Source organism: Onychomys torridus, chromosome 5 (assembly GCF_903995425.1).
Source record: "Onychomys torridus chromosome 5, mOncTor1.1, whole genome shotgun sequence".
Lineage (NCBI taxonomy): Eukaryota > Metazoa > Chordata > Mammalia > Rodentia > Cricetidae > Onychomys > Onychomys torridus.
The window spans coordinates 81,048,515-81,066,044 of NC_050447.1; the positions used below are offsets into that span (position 1 = coordinate 81,048,515).

A 17,530-nucleotide genomic window follows, 5' to 3' on the forward strand; every position below is an offset into this window, starting at 1 on the left:
ATAATAATGAGACATATATGTTTAGTTTTACAAAAAGAATTAAGCCTTGGCTAGATCCCTATGCACTATGTAAAGGCATCACCATTTTTAAGAGGTACTCCTTATATTGATTTTATAATAGCCAATGCCACATTGCATCAATACACAATATCAAATGGCAGAGGTATATTTAGGGTCATTTCAGAAACTGTCAAAAATTCTGTCCTAGTCCCAAACCAATTTTCATTCATTAGTTACTTATGAAACGCATATCACCAACTTAAACAGCAACTTTGAACATCAAACATCCTAACACAATACAGTCCGTGTACATTGTTATGTACCAGCTAAGGAACAATGAGAGAGAAATATTGTTTGTTTTCCATAACTAAGCTATTAAATTTCTGTAAGAGCACAACGTCTTCCATGTATAGTAAAAGCGTTGCTATTTATAACATACATCTCTGAGCCAAGACATGTCAGTCAGTGTTCACTGGTACTATGTGGCATGATGCAAAAGGTCAAGTGGTCATTATGTGTGTTTAGAAACAAAGTTACAATGACATTGCATGATGTAACGAGGACAAGCACTGACAGAAACAACTCGGACTCATTATGTGTTTGATTTTGAACTGACTTGTGGTTGTCATATATTGCGAAACTTTTTACTGTTGCCAATTTTTTGACCCCGCCTTCCCACCACATTCAGTTATATGATCCCTATGGGGCTGTGTGGCCCACACACTTAAAGAAACTGTTCTAGGTCTATGGAAAGAAAGAATGCTGCTTGCATGAGAAATGTTGATGGAGAATAGAAAAAGTAACTGTTTTGTGCCCTTTAGGTGGCGCCATCTCCAACATGTATGCCATGCTTATTGCCCGCTATAAGATGTTTCCGGAAGTCAAGGAGAAAGGAATGGCTGCAGTACCCAGGCTCATCGCCTTCACATCAGAGCATGTACGTGTTTACGTCCTTTCCAGCATATGATTGCATTGATGAGCCCCGGTTGAATGAATGAATGAGCCCCGGTTGAATGAATGAGCCCCGGTTGAATGAATGAGCCCCGGTTGAATGAATGAGCCCCGGTTGAATGAATAACACCCGGAAGTACTTTTTCTTCAGATGGTCTCTTTCCGGGAGACACTTCTTCAAAGAATGAAGGGAGAGATGAGTTTAACTGAGCTGACCAGTTGGATATCTTCCTTGTCTCTGACATGCATGGGAACCCCAAAGATAAAGCAGAATTTATACCTTTTATTTTAAAGATTTATTTTTAGTTATGTGTATCTCTGTGTGTGTGTAGTATGTGCACATGTATACAGGTCTCCATGGAGGCCAAAGGCCTCTCTTGAACTGAAGTTACAGGCAGTTGTGAGCCACCCAGCATGGATGGGAACTGACCTCTAGTACTCTGCAAAAACAGTACCTGGCTCTCCAACCACTGAGCCATCTCTCCAACCCCAAAGCAGACTATATTTAATTTCATCTCCTCCATGTCACTCTAATACTGTGTGTTGAGAGACAGGGGCAAGAGAAAAGGTAGTATGGCTTCCAGCTCTTCTGAATCATGGATGCAGCGCTTTATATAACCCACACTCTACAAAGCCCTGTTGATGAACTCTTTCTGATTAAAACTGCAGTTTCTGTGATTAGACAGATTCACCCTTGTACCTTTAGCCATTTCATTCTAAGCTGGCTGTCTTGATTTAATATTTGATTTAGTATTAGTTATGTTTCGGCACAAGTCAGCTCAGGGGAGCATTTAACCTCCCTCACAGTTTCAGACAATTCAGTCCATTGTGATGAGAAGGCATGGTAGGGCAGAGCAGTTTACACCATGACGGGCCAGGAAGCAGAGAGTGGGCAAGCTCTTTCTTCCCTGCCATTACTCTGTCCCCACCTCCAGTCCATGGGTTATGGCTCCCCACTTCAGGATAGCTCTTATTCCCCTCAACTGACCCTCTCCGGAAACACTCTCATCTCATGGACATACCTCGAAATGCTGTGCACCTCCTTGGTCATTCTAAACCGAGTCAGACCTGCAAGGAAGATTAAGCATCACAAGTACCATAAAGAAATGGCATAGGGGTCTTTCCTGTCTGATCTTTGAGTCATATTTCTGCCACACACTGGCTCCTGCCTATCACTGGGTGCTAGCTAGATGGAGGCTAAGAACTCTGGTCTTCCTTCTTAGATATCATGGCACAGAACTTCATGCTCCTCCTGAGCTTCTCAAAGAATGTGCACTACCCTTTCTACATTATTTTCTTGTGGGCAAGAAAATAATGTTCCAATCTGTTCACATAGCGAACAGCTTTAACCTACCAGAAAGCCAGCTTTCCTTTTCTCTCTCACCTGGCAGTGCAAAGCGGCAAGGGAGCCACACTGCAGCAGCTTATGCAACGTAGTAGGGCCAAACCCCTGCTGGCCCAGGCCTCATGATTTGACCTACATCAGGAGATAACTTTTAAGTTTAGCTTCTCTATGAATAAACCAAGTATAATGTTCCTTCTCCCTGTTTCCCTGAAGTAAATCCATATCCCTAAATAGTTAAATATTTCTGTATTTTCAGCTTCAAACTGCCCAGATGCTTTCACGTTAGACATCCTTTTTCTTGGCTATCTAAAGTTTGCTAGGAGCAAGCTTCCGTGTGCTATCTGTCAGGTGTCTCTACCTTCAGCATAAGCTTTTGAACTTCACATTTGACAAAAGTTGACTCAGCCTATTCTAGAAAGCTCAGATCATATGCTCTGAGACTACTTTTGCTATAATTCCTGTTCTTCATGTTATAAACTTTAAGCCCATTTCTTTATTTATTCCTTTATTATCCCTTTATTATAAGAGAAAGAAAGGCAATTCCACTGTTTATATCTCAATATGCATAATTAAAATTTACACTTTTATTATGAACCTTACCTAGAATACCAATTGATTCTGGCTGTAGACTTTCCATTTTGACACATGAATTTTTTTTTTAATGTATGATATATCTGATTACTCTTTGACAGTCTAAAAATACTTCAATAAATAATGAGAATAACCTTATTTGATTTTCACAACCTTATAGGATGGTAAAACACACAGAAGACCTGGTGCAGACCTATGCAGGTCTTGTGCATGCTGCCTCAGTCTCTGTGAGTTCATATGACCTTTATTCATGTTGATTTAGAGGGCCTTGGTTTTTTGTTCTGTTTTGGTTTGATTTTTAGGTGTCTTCCATCCCCTCTAGCTCTTATACTGGAACTCCATCTAGAGACAGTGCAGACTAGAACTCCATCTAGAGACCAGTGTGTAGTCAGAATCTTTCCTGTGTCCCACACAGCCTGCAGTCAGCACAAATCTCTCCCATTTACATCCCGAAGCTGCTTAGTCCCAAGTAAACACAGAAGAAGCTTATATTATTTACAGACTGAATGGCCTGTCTTAAGCTTCTCATAACTTACACGAGCTCATAACTTAACCCATTTCTATTTATCTATAAGTTGCCATATGGCTTTGTGCCTTACTAGTATTTTCACATCTTGCTTCTCCTGGAGATGGCTCTCAGTGTCTCTTCCACCTCCACTCTTCTCTTCCTCTCTCTTCAGTTGGAATATACCACCTAACCTTATTCTGCCTCTATATTGGCCAAACAGCTTTATTTATCAACCAGTCAGAGCAATACATATTCATATCACAGATACAGAAAAATATCCCACAGAAACAGTGCTGACTAGAACTTCATCTAGACAAAAGTGCAGACTAGAATTTCATCTAGATATATTGCACACTGGAACTTCATCTAGATACAGTGCACACTAGAACTTCATCTAGAGACAGTGCAGACTAGAACTTCATCTAGACACAGTGCAGACCAGAACTTCATCTAGACACAGTGCAGACTATGACTTCATCTAGACACAGTGCAGCCTAGAACTTCATCTAGAGACAATGCAGTCTAGAATTTCATCTAGCTGATAAGGAGGACAAGCTGTTAATTTTTCCTTCTGTTCAAATGAGCTGCTTTCTTGCAATAGTTGCATGGGACTAAATTAAACAAACATCATTAGAAATGAATGAGTTGCCAGGTGGTGGTGGCACATGCCTTTAATCCCAGCACTTGGGAGGCAGAGCCAGGCAGATCTCTGTGAGTTCAAGGCCAGCCTGGTCTACCAAGTGAGTTCAGGAAAGGTGCAAAGCTACACAGAGAAAACCTGCCTCAAAAAACCAAAAGAAAGAAAGAGAGAGAGAGAGAGAGGAAGGAAGGAAGGAAGGAAGGAAGGAAGAAAGAAAGAAAGAAAGGAAGAAAGAAAGAAAGAAAGAAAGAAAGAAAGGAATCATTGGGCAGCAACAGAGATAGTACTGAGGCCATGAGCAACCAGTTCCAAGATGACTTCTCTGCAATACTTAACATCACAAGATTAGGACACCTGTAGGGCCACACTGCCAGTCATTCCATACCCATCCTCTGCTGAATTATCACCTCCCCCAAACCTTTCATGAAAGAAAAGCTTAACAAAAATAATCTAATGAGTTCTCGATAAGTTCTTAAAAGCTGATATAGCAATGATTTAAATCCTAGCTCAAATCTCATCTGTCACTCTGAACCCTCAAAATCCCATACTTAGAGATAAATTTCACATCTCTCTTTTTTCTTCATGTGACACAAGCTCTTCCAGAAATAGCTTCCACAAAACAGCACAATGTCATTGAGGAAAAACATCCTTCACAATTGTATGAGAAAGAAGGATCTTGTAGGCAAATCACCAGGACGTATTCACTCCACTTTTCACGATCAAGGACTGCATGTATCCATGTCTTCTAGAATGGGTCATCAGACATCAGCTCAGGCCGTTCACAGGAAGTAGGGAAGTAATTCTCCAACTACGCTAGAAAACAGTTTGCATATTTTATATGACATTCTGGAGGGAGACAATTCCCAAAGTAGTTCTCCTTAAGTAATAACAACAAAATAAAAAAGTTTATTTAAAAAGAAAATGTCCCAAGCCGCATGGGAAAAGGCAACTTTCATGTAATACAATGGCACACACCAGGCACAAACTTAGTCTGACAGAAGGGAGAATAGGAAAATACGGGCTGAAGCCTGTTCAACTTCAGTGCCCCATCTGCTTCTGCGTTTGTACCTTATTTCCAGTCTACTCTCATGTTGCTATCTCCTCATGCTTACTCCTGGCAAAGAACTTCAGAGCCTTGCTTAGGTGTGAGTGACTATAACCACACACTACCTCTCCTGGAGGTATTTTATGGCAGTGATAATAAGGGACTGGGACAATGGGGGCATAGCCCCTGAGCAGCAGATGTTTTTACTTCTTCCTTCCTCTTCCCTCCCATCCCCTTCCCTTCCCTCCCTCCCCTCCCCCTTCCTTTCACCTTCTCTCCCAGCTCCTTCCTTCTGCTCCCTCCCCACTTCCTTCTCTCCTGGGCTACTCTGAGCCATACTTGAAGGGAATAGTAGCAATGATCCAATGTCTGACCTTAAGGAGCATATGTTGTCATGGGATGAGTCTGGAGGGAAGTCATCTTCTTAAAGCCCATGAGACTGCATCCCACATTAGGTGGAAGGCCAGGTTAGGTGTGCCTGGGTCAGTGTATTTGTCTTCAGGTTAGTATCTAAAGCCCATGAGTTTTGAAATTAACTCAAAATGGTGCAAGGTCTGCTTGGCCTCCTCATAGGCACTAATTCAGGTAAGCTACTCCATTTCCTCTTCTTCTGTAAAATGAACAACTACTTGCATAGCTGTTGAGAAGAGGAAGTAAGCTAGAGAACACACGGGAAGGGTAGAGTCAAACGACCTGACCCTAGTGACACTCCAGAGCTGACAGCCACCACTGCTGCCAGAGCCAGCTGCCCACTGGTGTCCCTTGAGGACAAAGAGGAGATGGATGCAGCAGAGAGAAAGGTTTGATGAGTACATGTCTGGGGAATATTCCTTCTTTGAAACATGCATGCCTCCTCACTTCTAGGAACAGAGCAATGCCAAGAATTCACAGTGCTGGAAGGGTTTAGCTATTGCTCTATTGCTGTGGTTATCATTGCCAGATTTTCTTAGAACTCCATATCACATATATTTATTTTAAGAAATCAAGCAAATGCAGTCATTTATTTTACTTAAAGATTTCTAAATTCCACTTGAGGTAACTAGAAAGACATTAGAATGTTGTCACACTGGGGAGGAATTATGTAAGAATAAGAAGGACTATGCTCTGTAAAAACCTACTGAGGTCCATCCAGGTGGTCCAGAAGTACTTCATAAGCTATCTCCAGTTCTCACACCAGCCCTGCCCAGAGCCAGTTCTATTGTACCTCAGTGAAGGTAAACCAATGGGTATGTGGGAGGCATATACAGGAGGACAAGGGAAATTCTGTTGGTATTGTGGGTCACTGAGGAGTAAGGGAATTAACCCCTTGAGAAATGTCAAAGAGGCAGATTCTAGGTCATTCGTAGATTTGACTTCCAGATCTAATTGTTGGAAATCCCCATTGTACAAAACTCTAAGAGGGGTACCCATCAAAAACCATCAAGTCCAAAGATAACTGATGGCCCTCAAGTATAGGAAGTAGGGCATTTGACGCAAAGTCTGAAGGGCTAGGAGCTGAGAGTCACAAATTGCCATGCCGTTTCTCTTTCCTCATTCGAAGTCTATGGGTTGCTTCTCTTCCACCAAGCAGATGGTCAGGGTAGAAGAGCTGGTGGCTGCCCCATGCTTGGGAAGGATCCCATTCCAAGCCTTCTGGGGTGAGTAACCAGAAAAAAACTCTGGATTTGCTTTCAGGATGGACCTTGCCCATTTAGAACTCTGATCTGGCTAGCCACCAAACTCACACCTCAACACTAGCATTTGTGGCCAGATATCCTAACCAATAAATAGTGGGTATTTTCCTGGTTTTACTCTCTGAGCATATGGCCAACAATGTCAACAAATATTTATCAACCATGTGCAAAGTCTATCCTCATACAGTTCCTTTGTTCCATTAGGAAACAGACAGTGAACCAGTTATCACTCTATAATTCCATATGGCAGTAGTGGGCTATTTCACAGAGTAGGCATAAAAGGTCTCACTGTGGAGCTGATATAAAGACCCACATAGAATGAAGGATGGATACATATAATCACCAGAAAGACAATTTAATAGTAAGTACTGAAGTCCTGGAAGATGGATCAGTAAGCAAATGTCATGACTGAAAGTAATTTTAGCAAGCTCAATGACAATGAGAATGGCCAAACCACTGAACTAGAGGGTGGGAGGGGTGTGGGGAGTAGAAGAGATGGCTGGGTACTGAGGGCTGACTAAATCATCTTTGTTTCCTCCAAGACTAGTAAAAGCTGTGATACACTGAAAAATAATGAAATATTTGCATGTGACTAGCTGTGGCTTGGAAGAATTGCAGTGGCTTTTCAGACTTCCCATCTAAATTCTAACAGAAGGAGAGAAGCCAACAAGCCAAGACTTCAGAGTCTAGGAACTGCTTTGTCCCAGAGCTGCCTGTCATTCCTCTTGTTCTCCTACCATCATCACCAAAAGAGGGTGAAACTTGTCCCTACTAGAAGTGAAGGAGCACAGGCTGGGAGATGGCACAGTCAGTACTGTTTGCTGTGTAAACATGAGGACCTGGTTTTAATCCCCCAGAACCCATGTAATAAAGCCAGGCATAGCCGTGTGCATTCATAATGCCAGCGCTGGAGAAGCAGAGAGAGGAAAGGCTTATTGGCCAGGGCAGCCAGTTTACCAACCAGTGAGCTCTAGGTTCTGTGAGAGACCCTGACTCAAAAATAACATGGAGAGTGATTGAAGACACTCAGTGTTAAACACACACACACACACACACACACACACACACACTGAAATATTGCACACACACATGCATACACACTAAAAGATTGAAGGAGCCCATACCACAAACTGCAGCCATAAAGATGAATGGAAGGATTAAAATTGGATCCTCTTCCAGCGGACATTCCCATTTTTCACTGAGGATAATCCTTTCCATCTGTCTCCTTCCTTATTTCTCCAGGCCAGTCTGGAGCTCATGTTATCTATCTTCTGGCCTGGAATACTAAGCCATCTTCCTACCTCAGTCTCTTTAATGCTGGGATTACTGTGTGTCTTCAGGCCTGGCTTCTCATTGATTCCTATTGGAAAATTGCATACCACTCAAAACTAGAAAGTTTGCTTAATTTTCAAAATATATTTTCAGTGCAAACTGAATCATATAAACTATCTCTAAATTACCAATATAATTTATTTGAAAATATTTTTTTAATTAGCTTACGATATAACAGGTTTCCATACGGGACTTTCATCATTTTGGTACACACACACACACACACACACACACACACAGAGTCTTTCCCTCATCTCCCTGCTCCCACTTTTCCTGTTGTGCTCTTTTGCTCCAGGTGTTGTATTCCCTTTGACTTGTGCTGCGCCCTCCTTTGAAGCCTCCTTTTTTCCAGACTAGGTTTCTTACTCTCATTTGGATATGTGACACTGAAAGGCTAGGATCTGCACATGAGAGACAATGTTTTGTCATTCTGAGCCTGGGTAACTTCTTGGAATTTTCATAATTTCATTTTTCATCATACTTCAATACAAATCTATTGTGTGTATGGACCACTATCTATCCATCACTTGATAGACATCTAGGCAGATTCCATTTCCTGGCTACTATGAAAAGAGCAGCAATGGACATAGACGTGCAGGAATCTCTGTAGTGTCCTTTGGGTATCTGCCCAGGAATGGTACACCTGGTCATGTGACAACTCTATTTGTAGTTTTCTGAGGAGCCTCTACACTGACTGCCATGGTGGTTACACTAGTTTACACTCCTAGAAGCAATGTATAAGGGTTCCTCCTTCCCCACGTAGCCTTGTGAGGCATATGCCAGTATTTGTTGCCATTTCTTTTCTTGATTATAGTCATTCTAACTGAGGCGAATTCGAATCCCAAAGTAGTTTGAACTTGCATTTCTCTGATGGCTAGAGAGGTTGTGAACATTTAAAAAATATTTATTTGCCATTTGCATTTATTTTTTTGAACCTGAACTGTCTGTTCAGATTATTGGCCCATTTGTTGCTTGGAAGTTGGGAGTTTGTGGTGTTTAATTCTTGCCATTCTTTCTATATGCTAGATATTAACCTCTTATCTGAAGTAGAATTGACAAAGATTTTCTTCCACTCCACAGGCTGTCAGTTCACTCTGTTGATAGTTCCTTCTGCTGTGCAGAAGCTTTTAATTTCATGAAGTCCCATTTGTCCGTTTGGGGATGCTTTCTATGCTAGTGTGGCTCAGAAACGGTTGCCTGTATCTATATCCCGAAGTATTTTCCTCTAGAAGTTTTCAATATTTCAACATTAAAAATACAGAAACAAGCCAGGCGGTGGTGACGCATGCCTTTAATCCCAGCACTCGGGAGGCAGAAGCAGGCAGATCTCTGTGAGTTCGAGGCCAGCCTGGTCTACAGAAGCGAGATCCAGGAAAGGCGCAAAGCTACACAGAGAAACCCTGTCTTGAAAAACCAAAACAACAACAACAAAAAAAAAAAAAATACAGAAACAAAACTTTCCATCAAGCTAGAATTTTGGCTTAGTTTTTAATATGTTACCCATGAATGGAAATATGACTTAGTCCTAAATAAGTACTAAGCTCTGTCAAAGTTTTATTACATTTTCCAAGTCAGAAGACAAAAGAGGAATGTGCCCATGAATAGAATATTATACTAATATTCATTATTGGGAGACAAATTTTAATCCTTGAGGCTTCCAAATTTGTTCATAATTTTGCTTTCTGAAGCCACCCAGAATAGAGTATCCCTTCCAGCCCACTGTTGGGACAGCTATTCCTACATGAAGACCATCTATATGTTCTTTTTTTCATTATACAAATTTTTATTTTATAATTAATTTAATTTTACATATCAGCCATGGATTCCCCTGTTCTTGGCGCATGCGCTGGCTTTTTGGAGCCTGGGGCCTATGCTAGGACACTTTTCTCAGCCTTGGTGCAGAGAGGAGGGGACTGGACCTGCCTCAACTGAATCTACCAGGCTGGGCTGGCTCCCCAGTGGACACCTGTTTGTTCTTGACAAGCATCCTCTTAGTTCTCCCTGGATGCCCTTTCCCCAGAATCCTCAGCATCCAGGAAGGAGATTGGTTTTTAGATGCTGTTCTCCTCTGGTTCATCTACAAGTAGTTCCATTACAAGGGACCAAGGATTAAAAATGATTGTCATATGTTTCTCATGTATAGAAAGGCATGTCATTCAACTTGTCTCTGCTGCTTCTTCCTTATTAAATGACCCTCAATTTCCTTCCTCCCCATAGATGCCTTACTATTTGTGAATACCACTTAGCTATATGCCTCTGCTCCCTTTCCTGGAAATATAAATAGTGCTTGGTGCCTAATTTTCTTTTTTCATGCCTCATATCACCTTTGTTCTCCATCTTTAAGCTCTCTATTGGGGCATGTGGGCTTCCTTAAATCTGTGGCATTTTTACAACAATCAATTACCTTCATAATTACTCCTCAATTACAGATCCCTGTTCTTTCTCACTAAAGATCAGATGAGAATGCACCTCTCATGGGCAGGTGCATCAGATCTCTTACTTAGCCACAATTTGCCAATCTGCAGATTGGAGCTTCAGAGCACATTCTCTGGGGGCACAATTTGAGGTATTTGTGCTTTTTCAGCCAGGACAGCTGGCCTCTCTGAGCTCTCGTGACAATAAGAGACTGAGCACTGCTTTCCTCTGAACGTCTGCTCTGGGTTCCCTAGTCTCTGCCAACTACAAAGGAGAACATCGGTTTGTGATAGAAGGGGTGAAGGGAGACAGGTGTCACACACCCTTAAGATCCCTGTCCCAACTGAGCTCTTTCTCCCAGCTCCCAGGTATCTTAGTAACAGATATCCACCTTGTCATTCTGTGGTTGTAAAATGAAGATAACGGCCCTTTCTCATTACTTCTAGCTACCCCGAGCTTTTAAAATTCATCCCTTTCGCGTGTCCCCTTTATTGGTTGATATTATTTTTTTGCTGCTACAAATGTGATTTCCTGCTCTATCGAACAGTTTCCCTAAAAATATACCTGTTACGAGTTCATGCACTGCATACTTAAAATTTCAGACGAGTGGAGACTGGGCACTTGAGAAGAACATGCCTATTTAGAACCATGATTTAAAATTCCACTCAGCAGCCCTTTGGAGATGTAAATTGAGGGAGCTGATCTCCTTTTGGACAGCTTAATGATCTGTAGTTAATCGTAAGAGGCTGATGGGCAGATGCAGTACAGCTGGGCTTACGTTAGCCTTCCCCAGCTCTCCAAATGCCAAGGTGATTACAGCCATCAAGACCCAGATTCCAAGCAAAAAGCAAAAGCACAAACTGGGCAGCAGGCTGTCAGTTTGACCTACCTGCCTGGCCCCAGACACTTAAGACCTCCTAGAATTCCAGAGGAAGAGTGTTGGAATTAGGACCAATTTCTCTTCCTGCTTGAATGCATATAATGTCACTAAGTTTGTGAACAATTATGTATAGTTTCTTGGAGTTAGACAATGAGCACAAGAGGAGAAACAAACCTTAAGATGTTGTGTGTGCGCGCGGGGGGAGAAGGGGGCAGGTGTGTGTGTGTGTGTGTGTGTGTGTGTGTGTGTGTGTGATAGAACACATGTTATGTGAAAGCAGAAGTGAACCAGTAGAGGAAGGGAGGGAACCAGCCAGATGGGGACAGAGGATAGGGGAGAGGTCTAGAAAAGACGGATCAAGGAAAACAAAATGGGTATGAAAATGCCATAATGAAACTCATTACCATTACTTTGTATGCTGCTTTAAAAATATCAGAAGGAAGGAAGGCAATCTTTGAAGAGCAAAATGTGAGTTTGAGAGTCATACAGTGTATTATTACTGGAGGCAGTTGCTAAGTGTTTGTGAAAAGTTAATTCAGGGCTGGGGGATGGCTCAGTGGGTAAATCATACAATCATGACAACCAAGGGACTAAGCCCCAGAACCCACATAAAAACCAGATGCAGTAGCGCAATGTCTGTAATCATAGTGTATCTGTTCTGAGAGATGGAAGATGTAAACATGGGAGAAGTATCCAAAGCCAGGGGAGCAGAATTAGCCTGGCTAATTGAGACCCTGTCTCAAGGTGAAAAGTGAGGACTGATATCCATGGTTGTCCTCTGACCTCCATGTACATGCTGAACTATGCATGTACCCTCATACACTCTGTTTCTCACATACACATTCATACACACACACACACACACACACACACACACACACACACACACACACACGGTGGTGGGGTGGGATTGCTTTGCTGGGACCTCACATCCAGTTACAGTTTTCAATATATTTTTCTTTCCTTGAGAAACCCAGATGAATTCAACAAATATAACAACAATAACTAAAACAACCAAAACAACCTATTCAAAAATAACCAAAAGACTTGAATAGACATTTCACCAAAGAAGAAGCACATAAGAAGACTCTAGATCATTCCTTAGAGAGCACACATCAAAAATACAAGGTATTACCATCACATCTGTTAGGAAGACTGTCCTCAAAAGCCAGAACACAGTTAGCTTCAGGGGGCTGAGGCAATAGAATCACTTGACACCAGAGAGTCAGTGATAGCCTGGGCAATGGGAGGATGTGGAGAAATGGCAACCTCTGTGTGCTGTTGGTAGGAGTGTAAAAATAACACAGTAGTTGTAGACAGTAGTATGGCAGTTTCTCAAAAGTTAAAATTCTATTAACCATATGGTCCAGTAATTCTGCCTTTAGCTATGTACCTCAAGCAATTAAAGACAGCATCTTAAGGAAGGAAGTATCTGTACACTTGGGTTTCTAGCAGAATTAGCCACAATAGCCCAAAGGTAGAAGCAACCAAAGTATCCACAATGTAGTGAATGCTATACCTAAAATAGTCCAATTGACAGAGACCAAGAAGAGGGTGGTGGTCAGGGAGAAGCAGATGGAAATAGTGTCTTCTGGAGATGACAGGACCACTGTACTCATGAACTTCCAGCAGCTGTAGTGGACGACACAAGTGGATGCTATGCCTAAAGTAGTCTAATTGACAGAGACCAAGTCAGGGGTGAGGAAAGAGAGAATGTTTAGTGAAGAGTTTTGGTTTTATACAATGAAGGAGTTCTATGGAGTAGATGGTGGTAACTGTTGCACAATGATGTGAAAACAGTTAAGAACACAGACATGGTTATTTCTCAGAGATGGTTAACATGGTATTTAAGTTGCACAATTATGTGTTTCACCATAATATTTTAATGCCATCAGTGATTACCCAACCATGATCCCTTAAAACTTTAATAACAATATAGCAAGATGAATGAAACAGTGGCATGCTTGTTATGGATGTAAACCTATGGTTTCCAATTGGGTTTAAAGCATGCTCACAGGAAGAAATGCATGCCTAGCATCTGACCAAGAATCCATGGCTGGGGAACTCATCAACCACAGAGGTAAACCTACTACTATTTATTATCTTGCCAAGTTAACTCAGTATCACATTGCCCTCCAAACTTCTATATCCATACCCATAGAGTGTTGTAGCTCTCAGACCCCATCAGAGAAGTTTCTTTGTTCAGGAAATAATCATTAACACAGAAATTGAGAACTAGTCAAAGTACAGAGATTAAGTATCTGAGTAGTGCTCGGCCACAAAAGGTACATCTGTATCACATCAATCCCACAATGATTGGAGCCTGTCATGGAAGAGGGTGTGGAAAGATTATAAAAGCTAGAGGTCGGGAAAAGCAGATGGAAATAGTGTCTTCTGGAGATGACAGGACCACTGTACTCATGAACTCCAGCAGCTGTAGGTGACTACACAAGACCTGTGCAAGAAAAAAAAAAACAGTCTATATTCTACACTAGAGTGTGGAGGGACTCCGAAATGCCTTCCCTAGGTGAGGATCTAGGGAATGATGGCTGCTGTGGAAGGAAGGGTGAGTTTCCTTCAAGGCTGTGGTCCCCTGGTAGGTGGGCCATGCTGCAGTGAATGGCTCCACCCCATGAGTATGTGGGTAACACAAACTACTGGACTCAGTTGGCTGTAATGAAAAAAAGTCATGGAGTTGGAAGGAGTGTAAGGGGTGTGGGGTGGATACGGGAAGACTTAAGGGGAGGAGAGGAAGGAAATATGATCAAAACACACTGTATGCATATATGAAATTCTCAAAGAATTAGTAAAGTAGTGCATTTAAAAACATATAATGGGAGATCTAGACAGATAGCTGGGAAGTTAAGAGCACTGGCTGCTCTTCTGGAGGACCCTGGTTCGATTCACCCACATTGCAGCTCACAAATGTCTGTAACTCCAGTCACTGGGGATCCAATGCCCTCTTCTGGCCTTTGTGGGCACCAGATATCCACATGGTACATAGACATGCAGGCAGCTAAAACATCCATACACATAGAAATAAATTAATTTAAATTTGAAAACCACATATATAATGAAAACAAACAAAAACCCAGGGTAGGTGAGTGGGTTTATCCTGTGAGAACCCCGGGCATTGGGGGAGCAAAAGGAAAAGAAAGGAGGAAAGTCAAAAGAGGAACATCATCTTGGCTTCATAAAGAACTAATTATAAAACTGTCATGTTATTTTTTTTTTTTTTAACAGAGTCACTTTTCTCTCAAGAAGGGAGCTGCAGCCTTAGGAATCGGGACAGACAGCGTGATTCTGATTAAGTGTGATGAGAGGTGAGTGACGAATCTGCAACCCTGTCACTTAACAATTTAAAAACTCCCCACAGGTCCCTCTTTGTCTGAAAGAGGTGATGTCTTTTGGGCAGCAATTGTGCTTCAATCTGAGACATGGCCACACATTGTTTCTTTGGAGCACAAACTTGCTTGGAGTCTCCAGCTGTTGTTCCTTGAAACTACTGAGCCTTTCACAACTCCTGGATAAATTGGAACCCTTGTTAAATCAATCAAAACTGTCCTCAGTAGCTGGTGCAGAGGGACATTTCTCACCTGAGCACATTAGCAACGGGCGATTGCAGTAGTGATTGATGCGGAGACAGCGCTTAGCTGCATGGATTATGTAAACTTGCTGAAGTAAATGATGCCCCATCAGCTCATCAGCTTTGGGCAGCCACCAAAGGATTCTCTTGGGGGAAGTCTGTCTTAATTGGCACCCAGAATTCACGGCTTTCTAGAAAATAGGTATGATACTACTGTGGGGAGAGCAGTGAAAACCATCTTTAGGCTATCCATGTAAAGTTTCATTGACTGATAAATCTGGAAGCTATGAAAAATCAGATCCAGTCTTTAAAGGACTGAGTAAGAACTCTCACTAAATGAAAACAAAATAGGTCAGTGAGCCATTTATCAGTCCAAAGGTGTTTATTAGACAGCCGTGCTCTGACCGCCCTCCATGTCACCAGGCTCAGAGCACCATCTCAGTTCTCTGACAGCAGAGGATGTAAGTGGGAAGATGCTGTAGATTAGAAGGTGACTGTTACATGGTTGGAGTTTCAGTGTAGGGTATACTCTGTGTGTTGCTGGGGTGTGTGAAACTCAGTGAAGCAGGTGGAAAGAAGCTGGAGTTGAGGGAGTGTTAGATGGGTGGAGGAAAAGTCAGGGACAATTGCAGAAGACAGAATAATACCTCAGGTCCAGCCACAGAGGAAGTAGGATGGAACATATTATGAGGCACAAGGAGTGAGCCTGATCAGAGAAGGGAGAAACAAATTTGTGGCAAATATGTTTGGCCCTGTGGATGTGGAAAGGTCTAAAAACCCCAAAAGACGGATCGACAGCTGCATTGACAGCAAGTGGTGAGGTTAATGATTGTCACTTTATTTATTGCCTGATTTTGTTTATTTGCAATGAACACCTTGTTTTTATAATGGGGGAGGGGCAGCCACAATAGTGTTTGGCTGTAACCCCCTCACTCAGGAGGGTTCAGCTTCCAGACAATTGGGCTACACATAAAGACCTCATTTTAAACAAATGAGGGAGAGAGAGAAAGATGGAGGTGGAAATGGAAAGAGGGAGAGGGAGATAGAGAGACAGAGAGAAGAGAGAAATGTACGTGCTATTTTTCCTTTGAGTGGGAGAGAGCTGAACCTATCTCTGACCTGGGTAGATCAACAAATAAGACAACTTGAAAACACTTTTCTCTAAACATGAAACAGCTGAAACCACCCTTCAGGAAGCAAGGGAGGGCTAGAAAAGGGGCTCAAGCAAGAAGACGGACAGGGCCAGGCGGTGGTGGCGCACGCCTGTAATCCCAGCACTTGGGAGGCAGAGCCAGGCGGATCTCTGTGAGTTCGAGACCAGCCTGGTGTATAGAGCAAGATCCAGGAAAGACACAAAGCTACACAGAGAAACCCTGTCTCAAAAAAACAAAAAAGAAGGAGGAGAAGGAGGAGGAGGAGGAGGAGGAGGAGGAGGAGGAGGAGAAGGAGAAGGAGGAGGAGAAGAAGAAGAAGAAGAAGAAGAAGAAGAAGAAAGAATGATGACAGGAAGTGATAAAGGCTTGCAGTCATGATCTTGCCACATCTTAATAGAGGACCTGTCTCGTATTCCTTATTGTAAGGTGTGTAAGAACTAAGATTTGAAGAGTAACCGACAAAAAAGAAGCATCAGCTTCCTATTTATTTTCTTTATTGTATTGCTAGAATAAATTGCTGAAGGGAAATAGATTTCTAAATAGAAAACAATAGAATATATGGAGTTAAACTTCAAGTTATTATGAATGTGCAGCTAATCTAAATAAAAGGCCAAAAATTATAAAAGATCACCAGGCATACCTGGCCCTCTGGCCTACTTAGTCACCAGCCTAGTTAACAGATGTCCCAACATGGAATCCCAGTAGGATGACAGGTGACCCATGAAAGCTTGGGGTGCTCTTGGCTCCACACATTAAGGCATAAGTATTGCTGCTCTTGCTCTATTGAAAATCAGGTGTAACCATGGAAGTGGCCTTCAGTGGGATACCCACAGCAAGGGTCCAGCCTCATAATAGGGGATTAATTAGAGACAGTGTCATGCTCAGAAGGGAAGGGTAAGTCTGAAAGAAGACAGAGCAAGAACAGAAGGAGGACAAGATTCAAAAGGGACCATGGACAGGTCTGTCAGCACAGAGGCCCCAAAAGGTGTCATTAGCTAGCAAGAAGTAGAGAAAAGCACAGGGAGAGGGGAATGCTGGGAAGGAACTCCAGAGAGACGCAGAATCACTAACGGGCCAGTCGTCCTTAATTTCGAAGTTAATTTTTTTTATTTTAACTATTTTAGAAGTCATTTGAGAGAATGAATGTAATGAGTCTTTTTCCATACTGCCAGCCAGCTCCCAAACAATGACATGGAGTTTTTTTTATTAATTATGAAAGCTCAGCCTATAGCTTAGGCTTGTTCCTAACTAACTCTTATAACTTAAATTAATCCATTTCTATGCATCTCCATTTTGCCATGTGGCTTTTTACCTGTCTTTCATTCTGTGTATCTGACTCTCTCCACATCTTGTTGGCATCTCCCTTATGCCTGCTACTTCCTCTCTCTGCCCGGAAGTCCCGTCTATACG

General features: G+C 42.2%; 1 protein-coding gene across 1 annotated transcript in view; it reads left to right on the top strand.

The window, feature by feature from the left end:
- Gad2 (glutamate decarboxylase 2) overlaps positions 1-17,530 on the top strand; it is a 64,395-nt gene that overhangs the window by 11,300 nt on the left and 35,565 nt on the right. The window contains exons 7-8 of the mRNA XM_036187106.1: positions 822-937; positions 14,624-14,703. Of these exons, the coding sequence (XP_036042999.1) occupies positions 822-937; positions 14,624-14,703 (196 nt within the window). The remainder of the gene's footprint in view (positions 1-821; positions 938-14,623; positions 14,704-17,530) is intronic.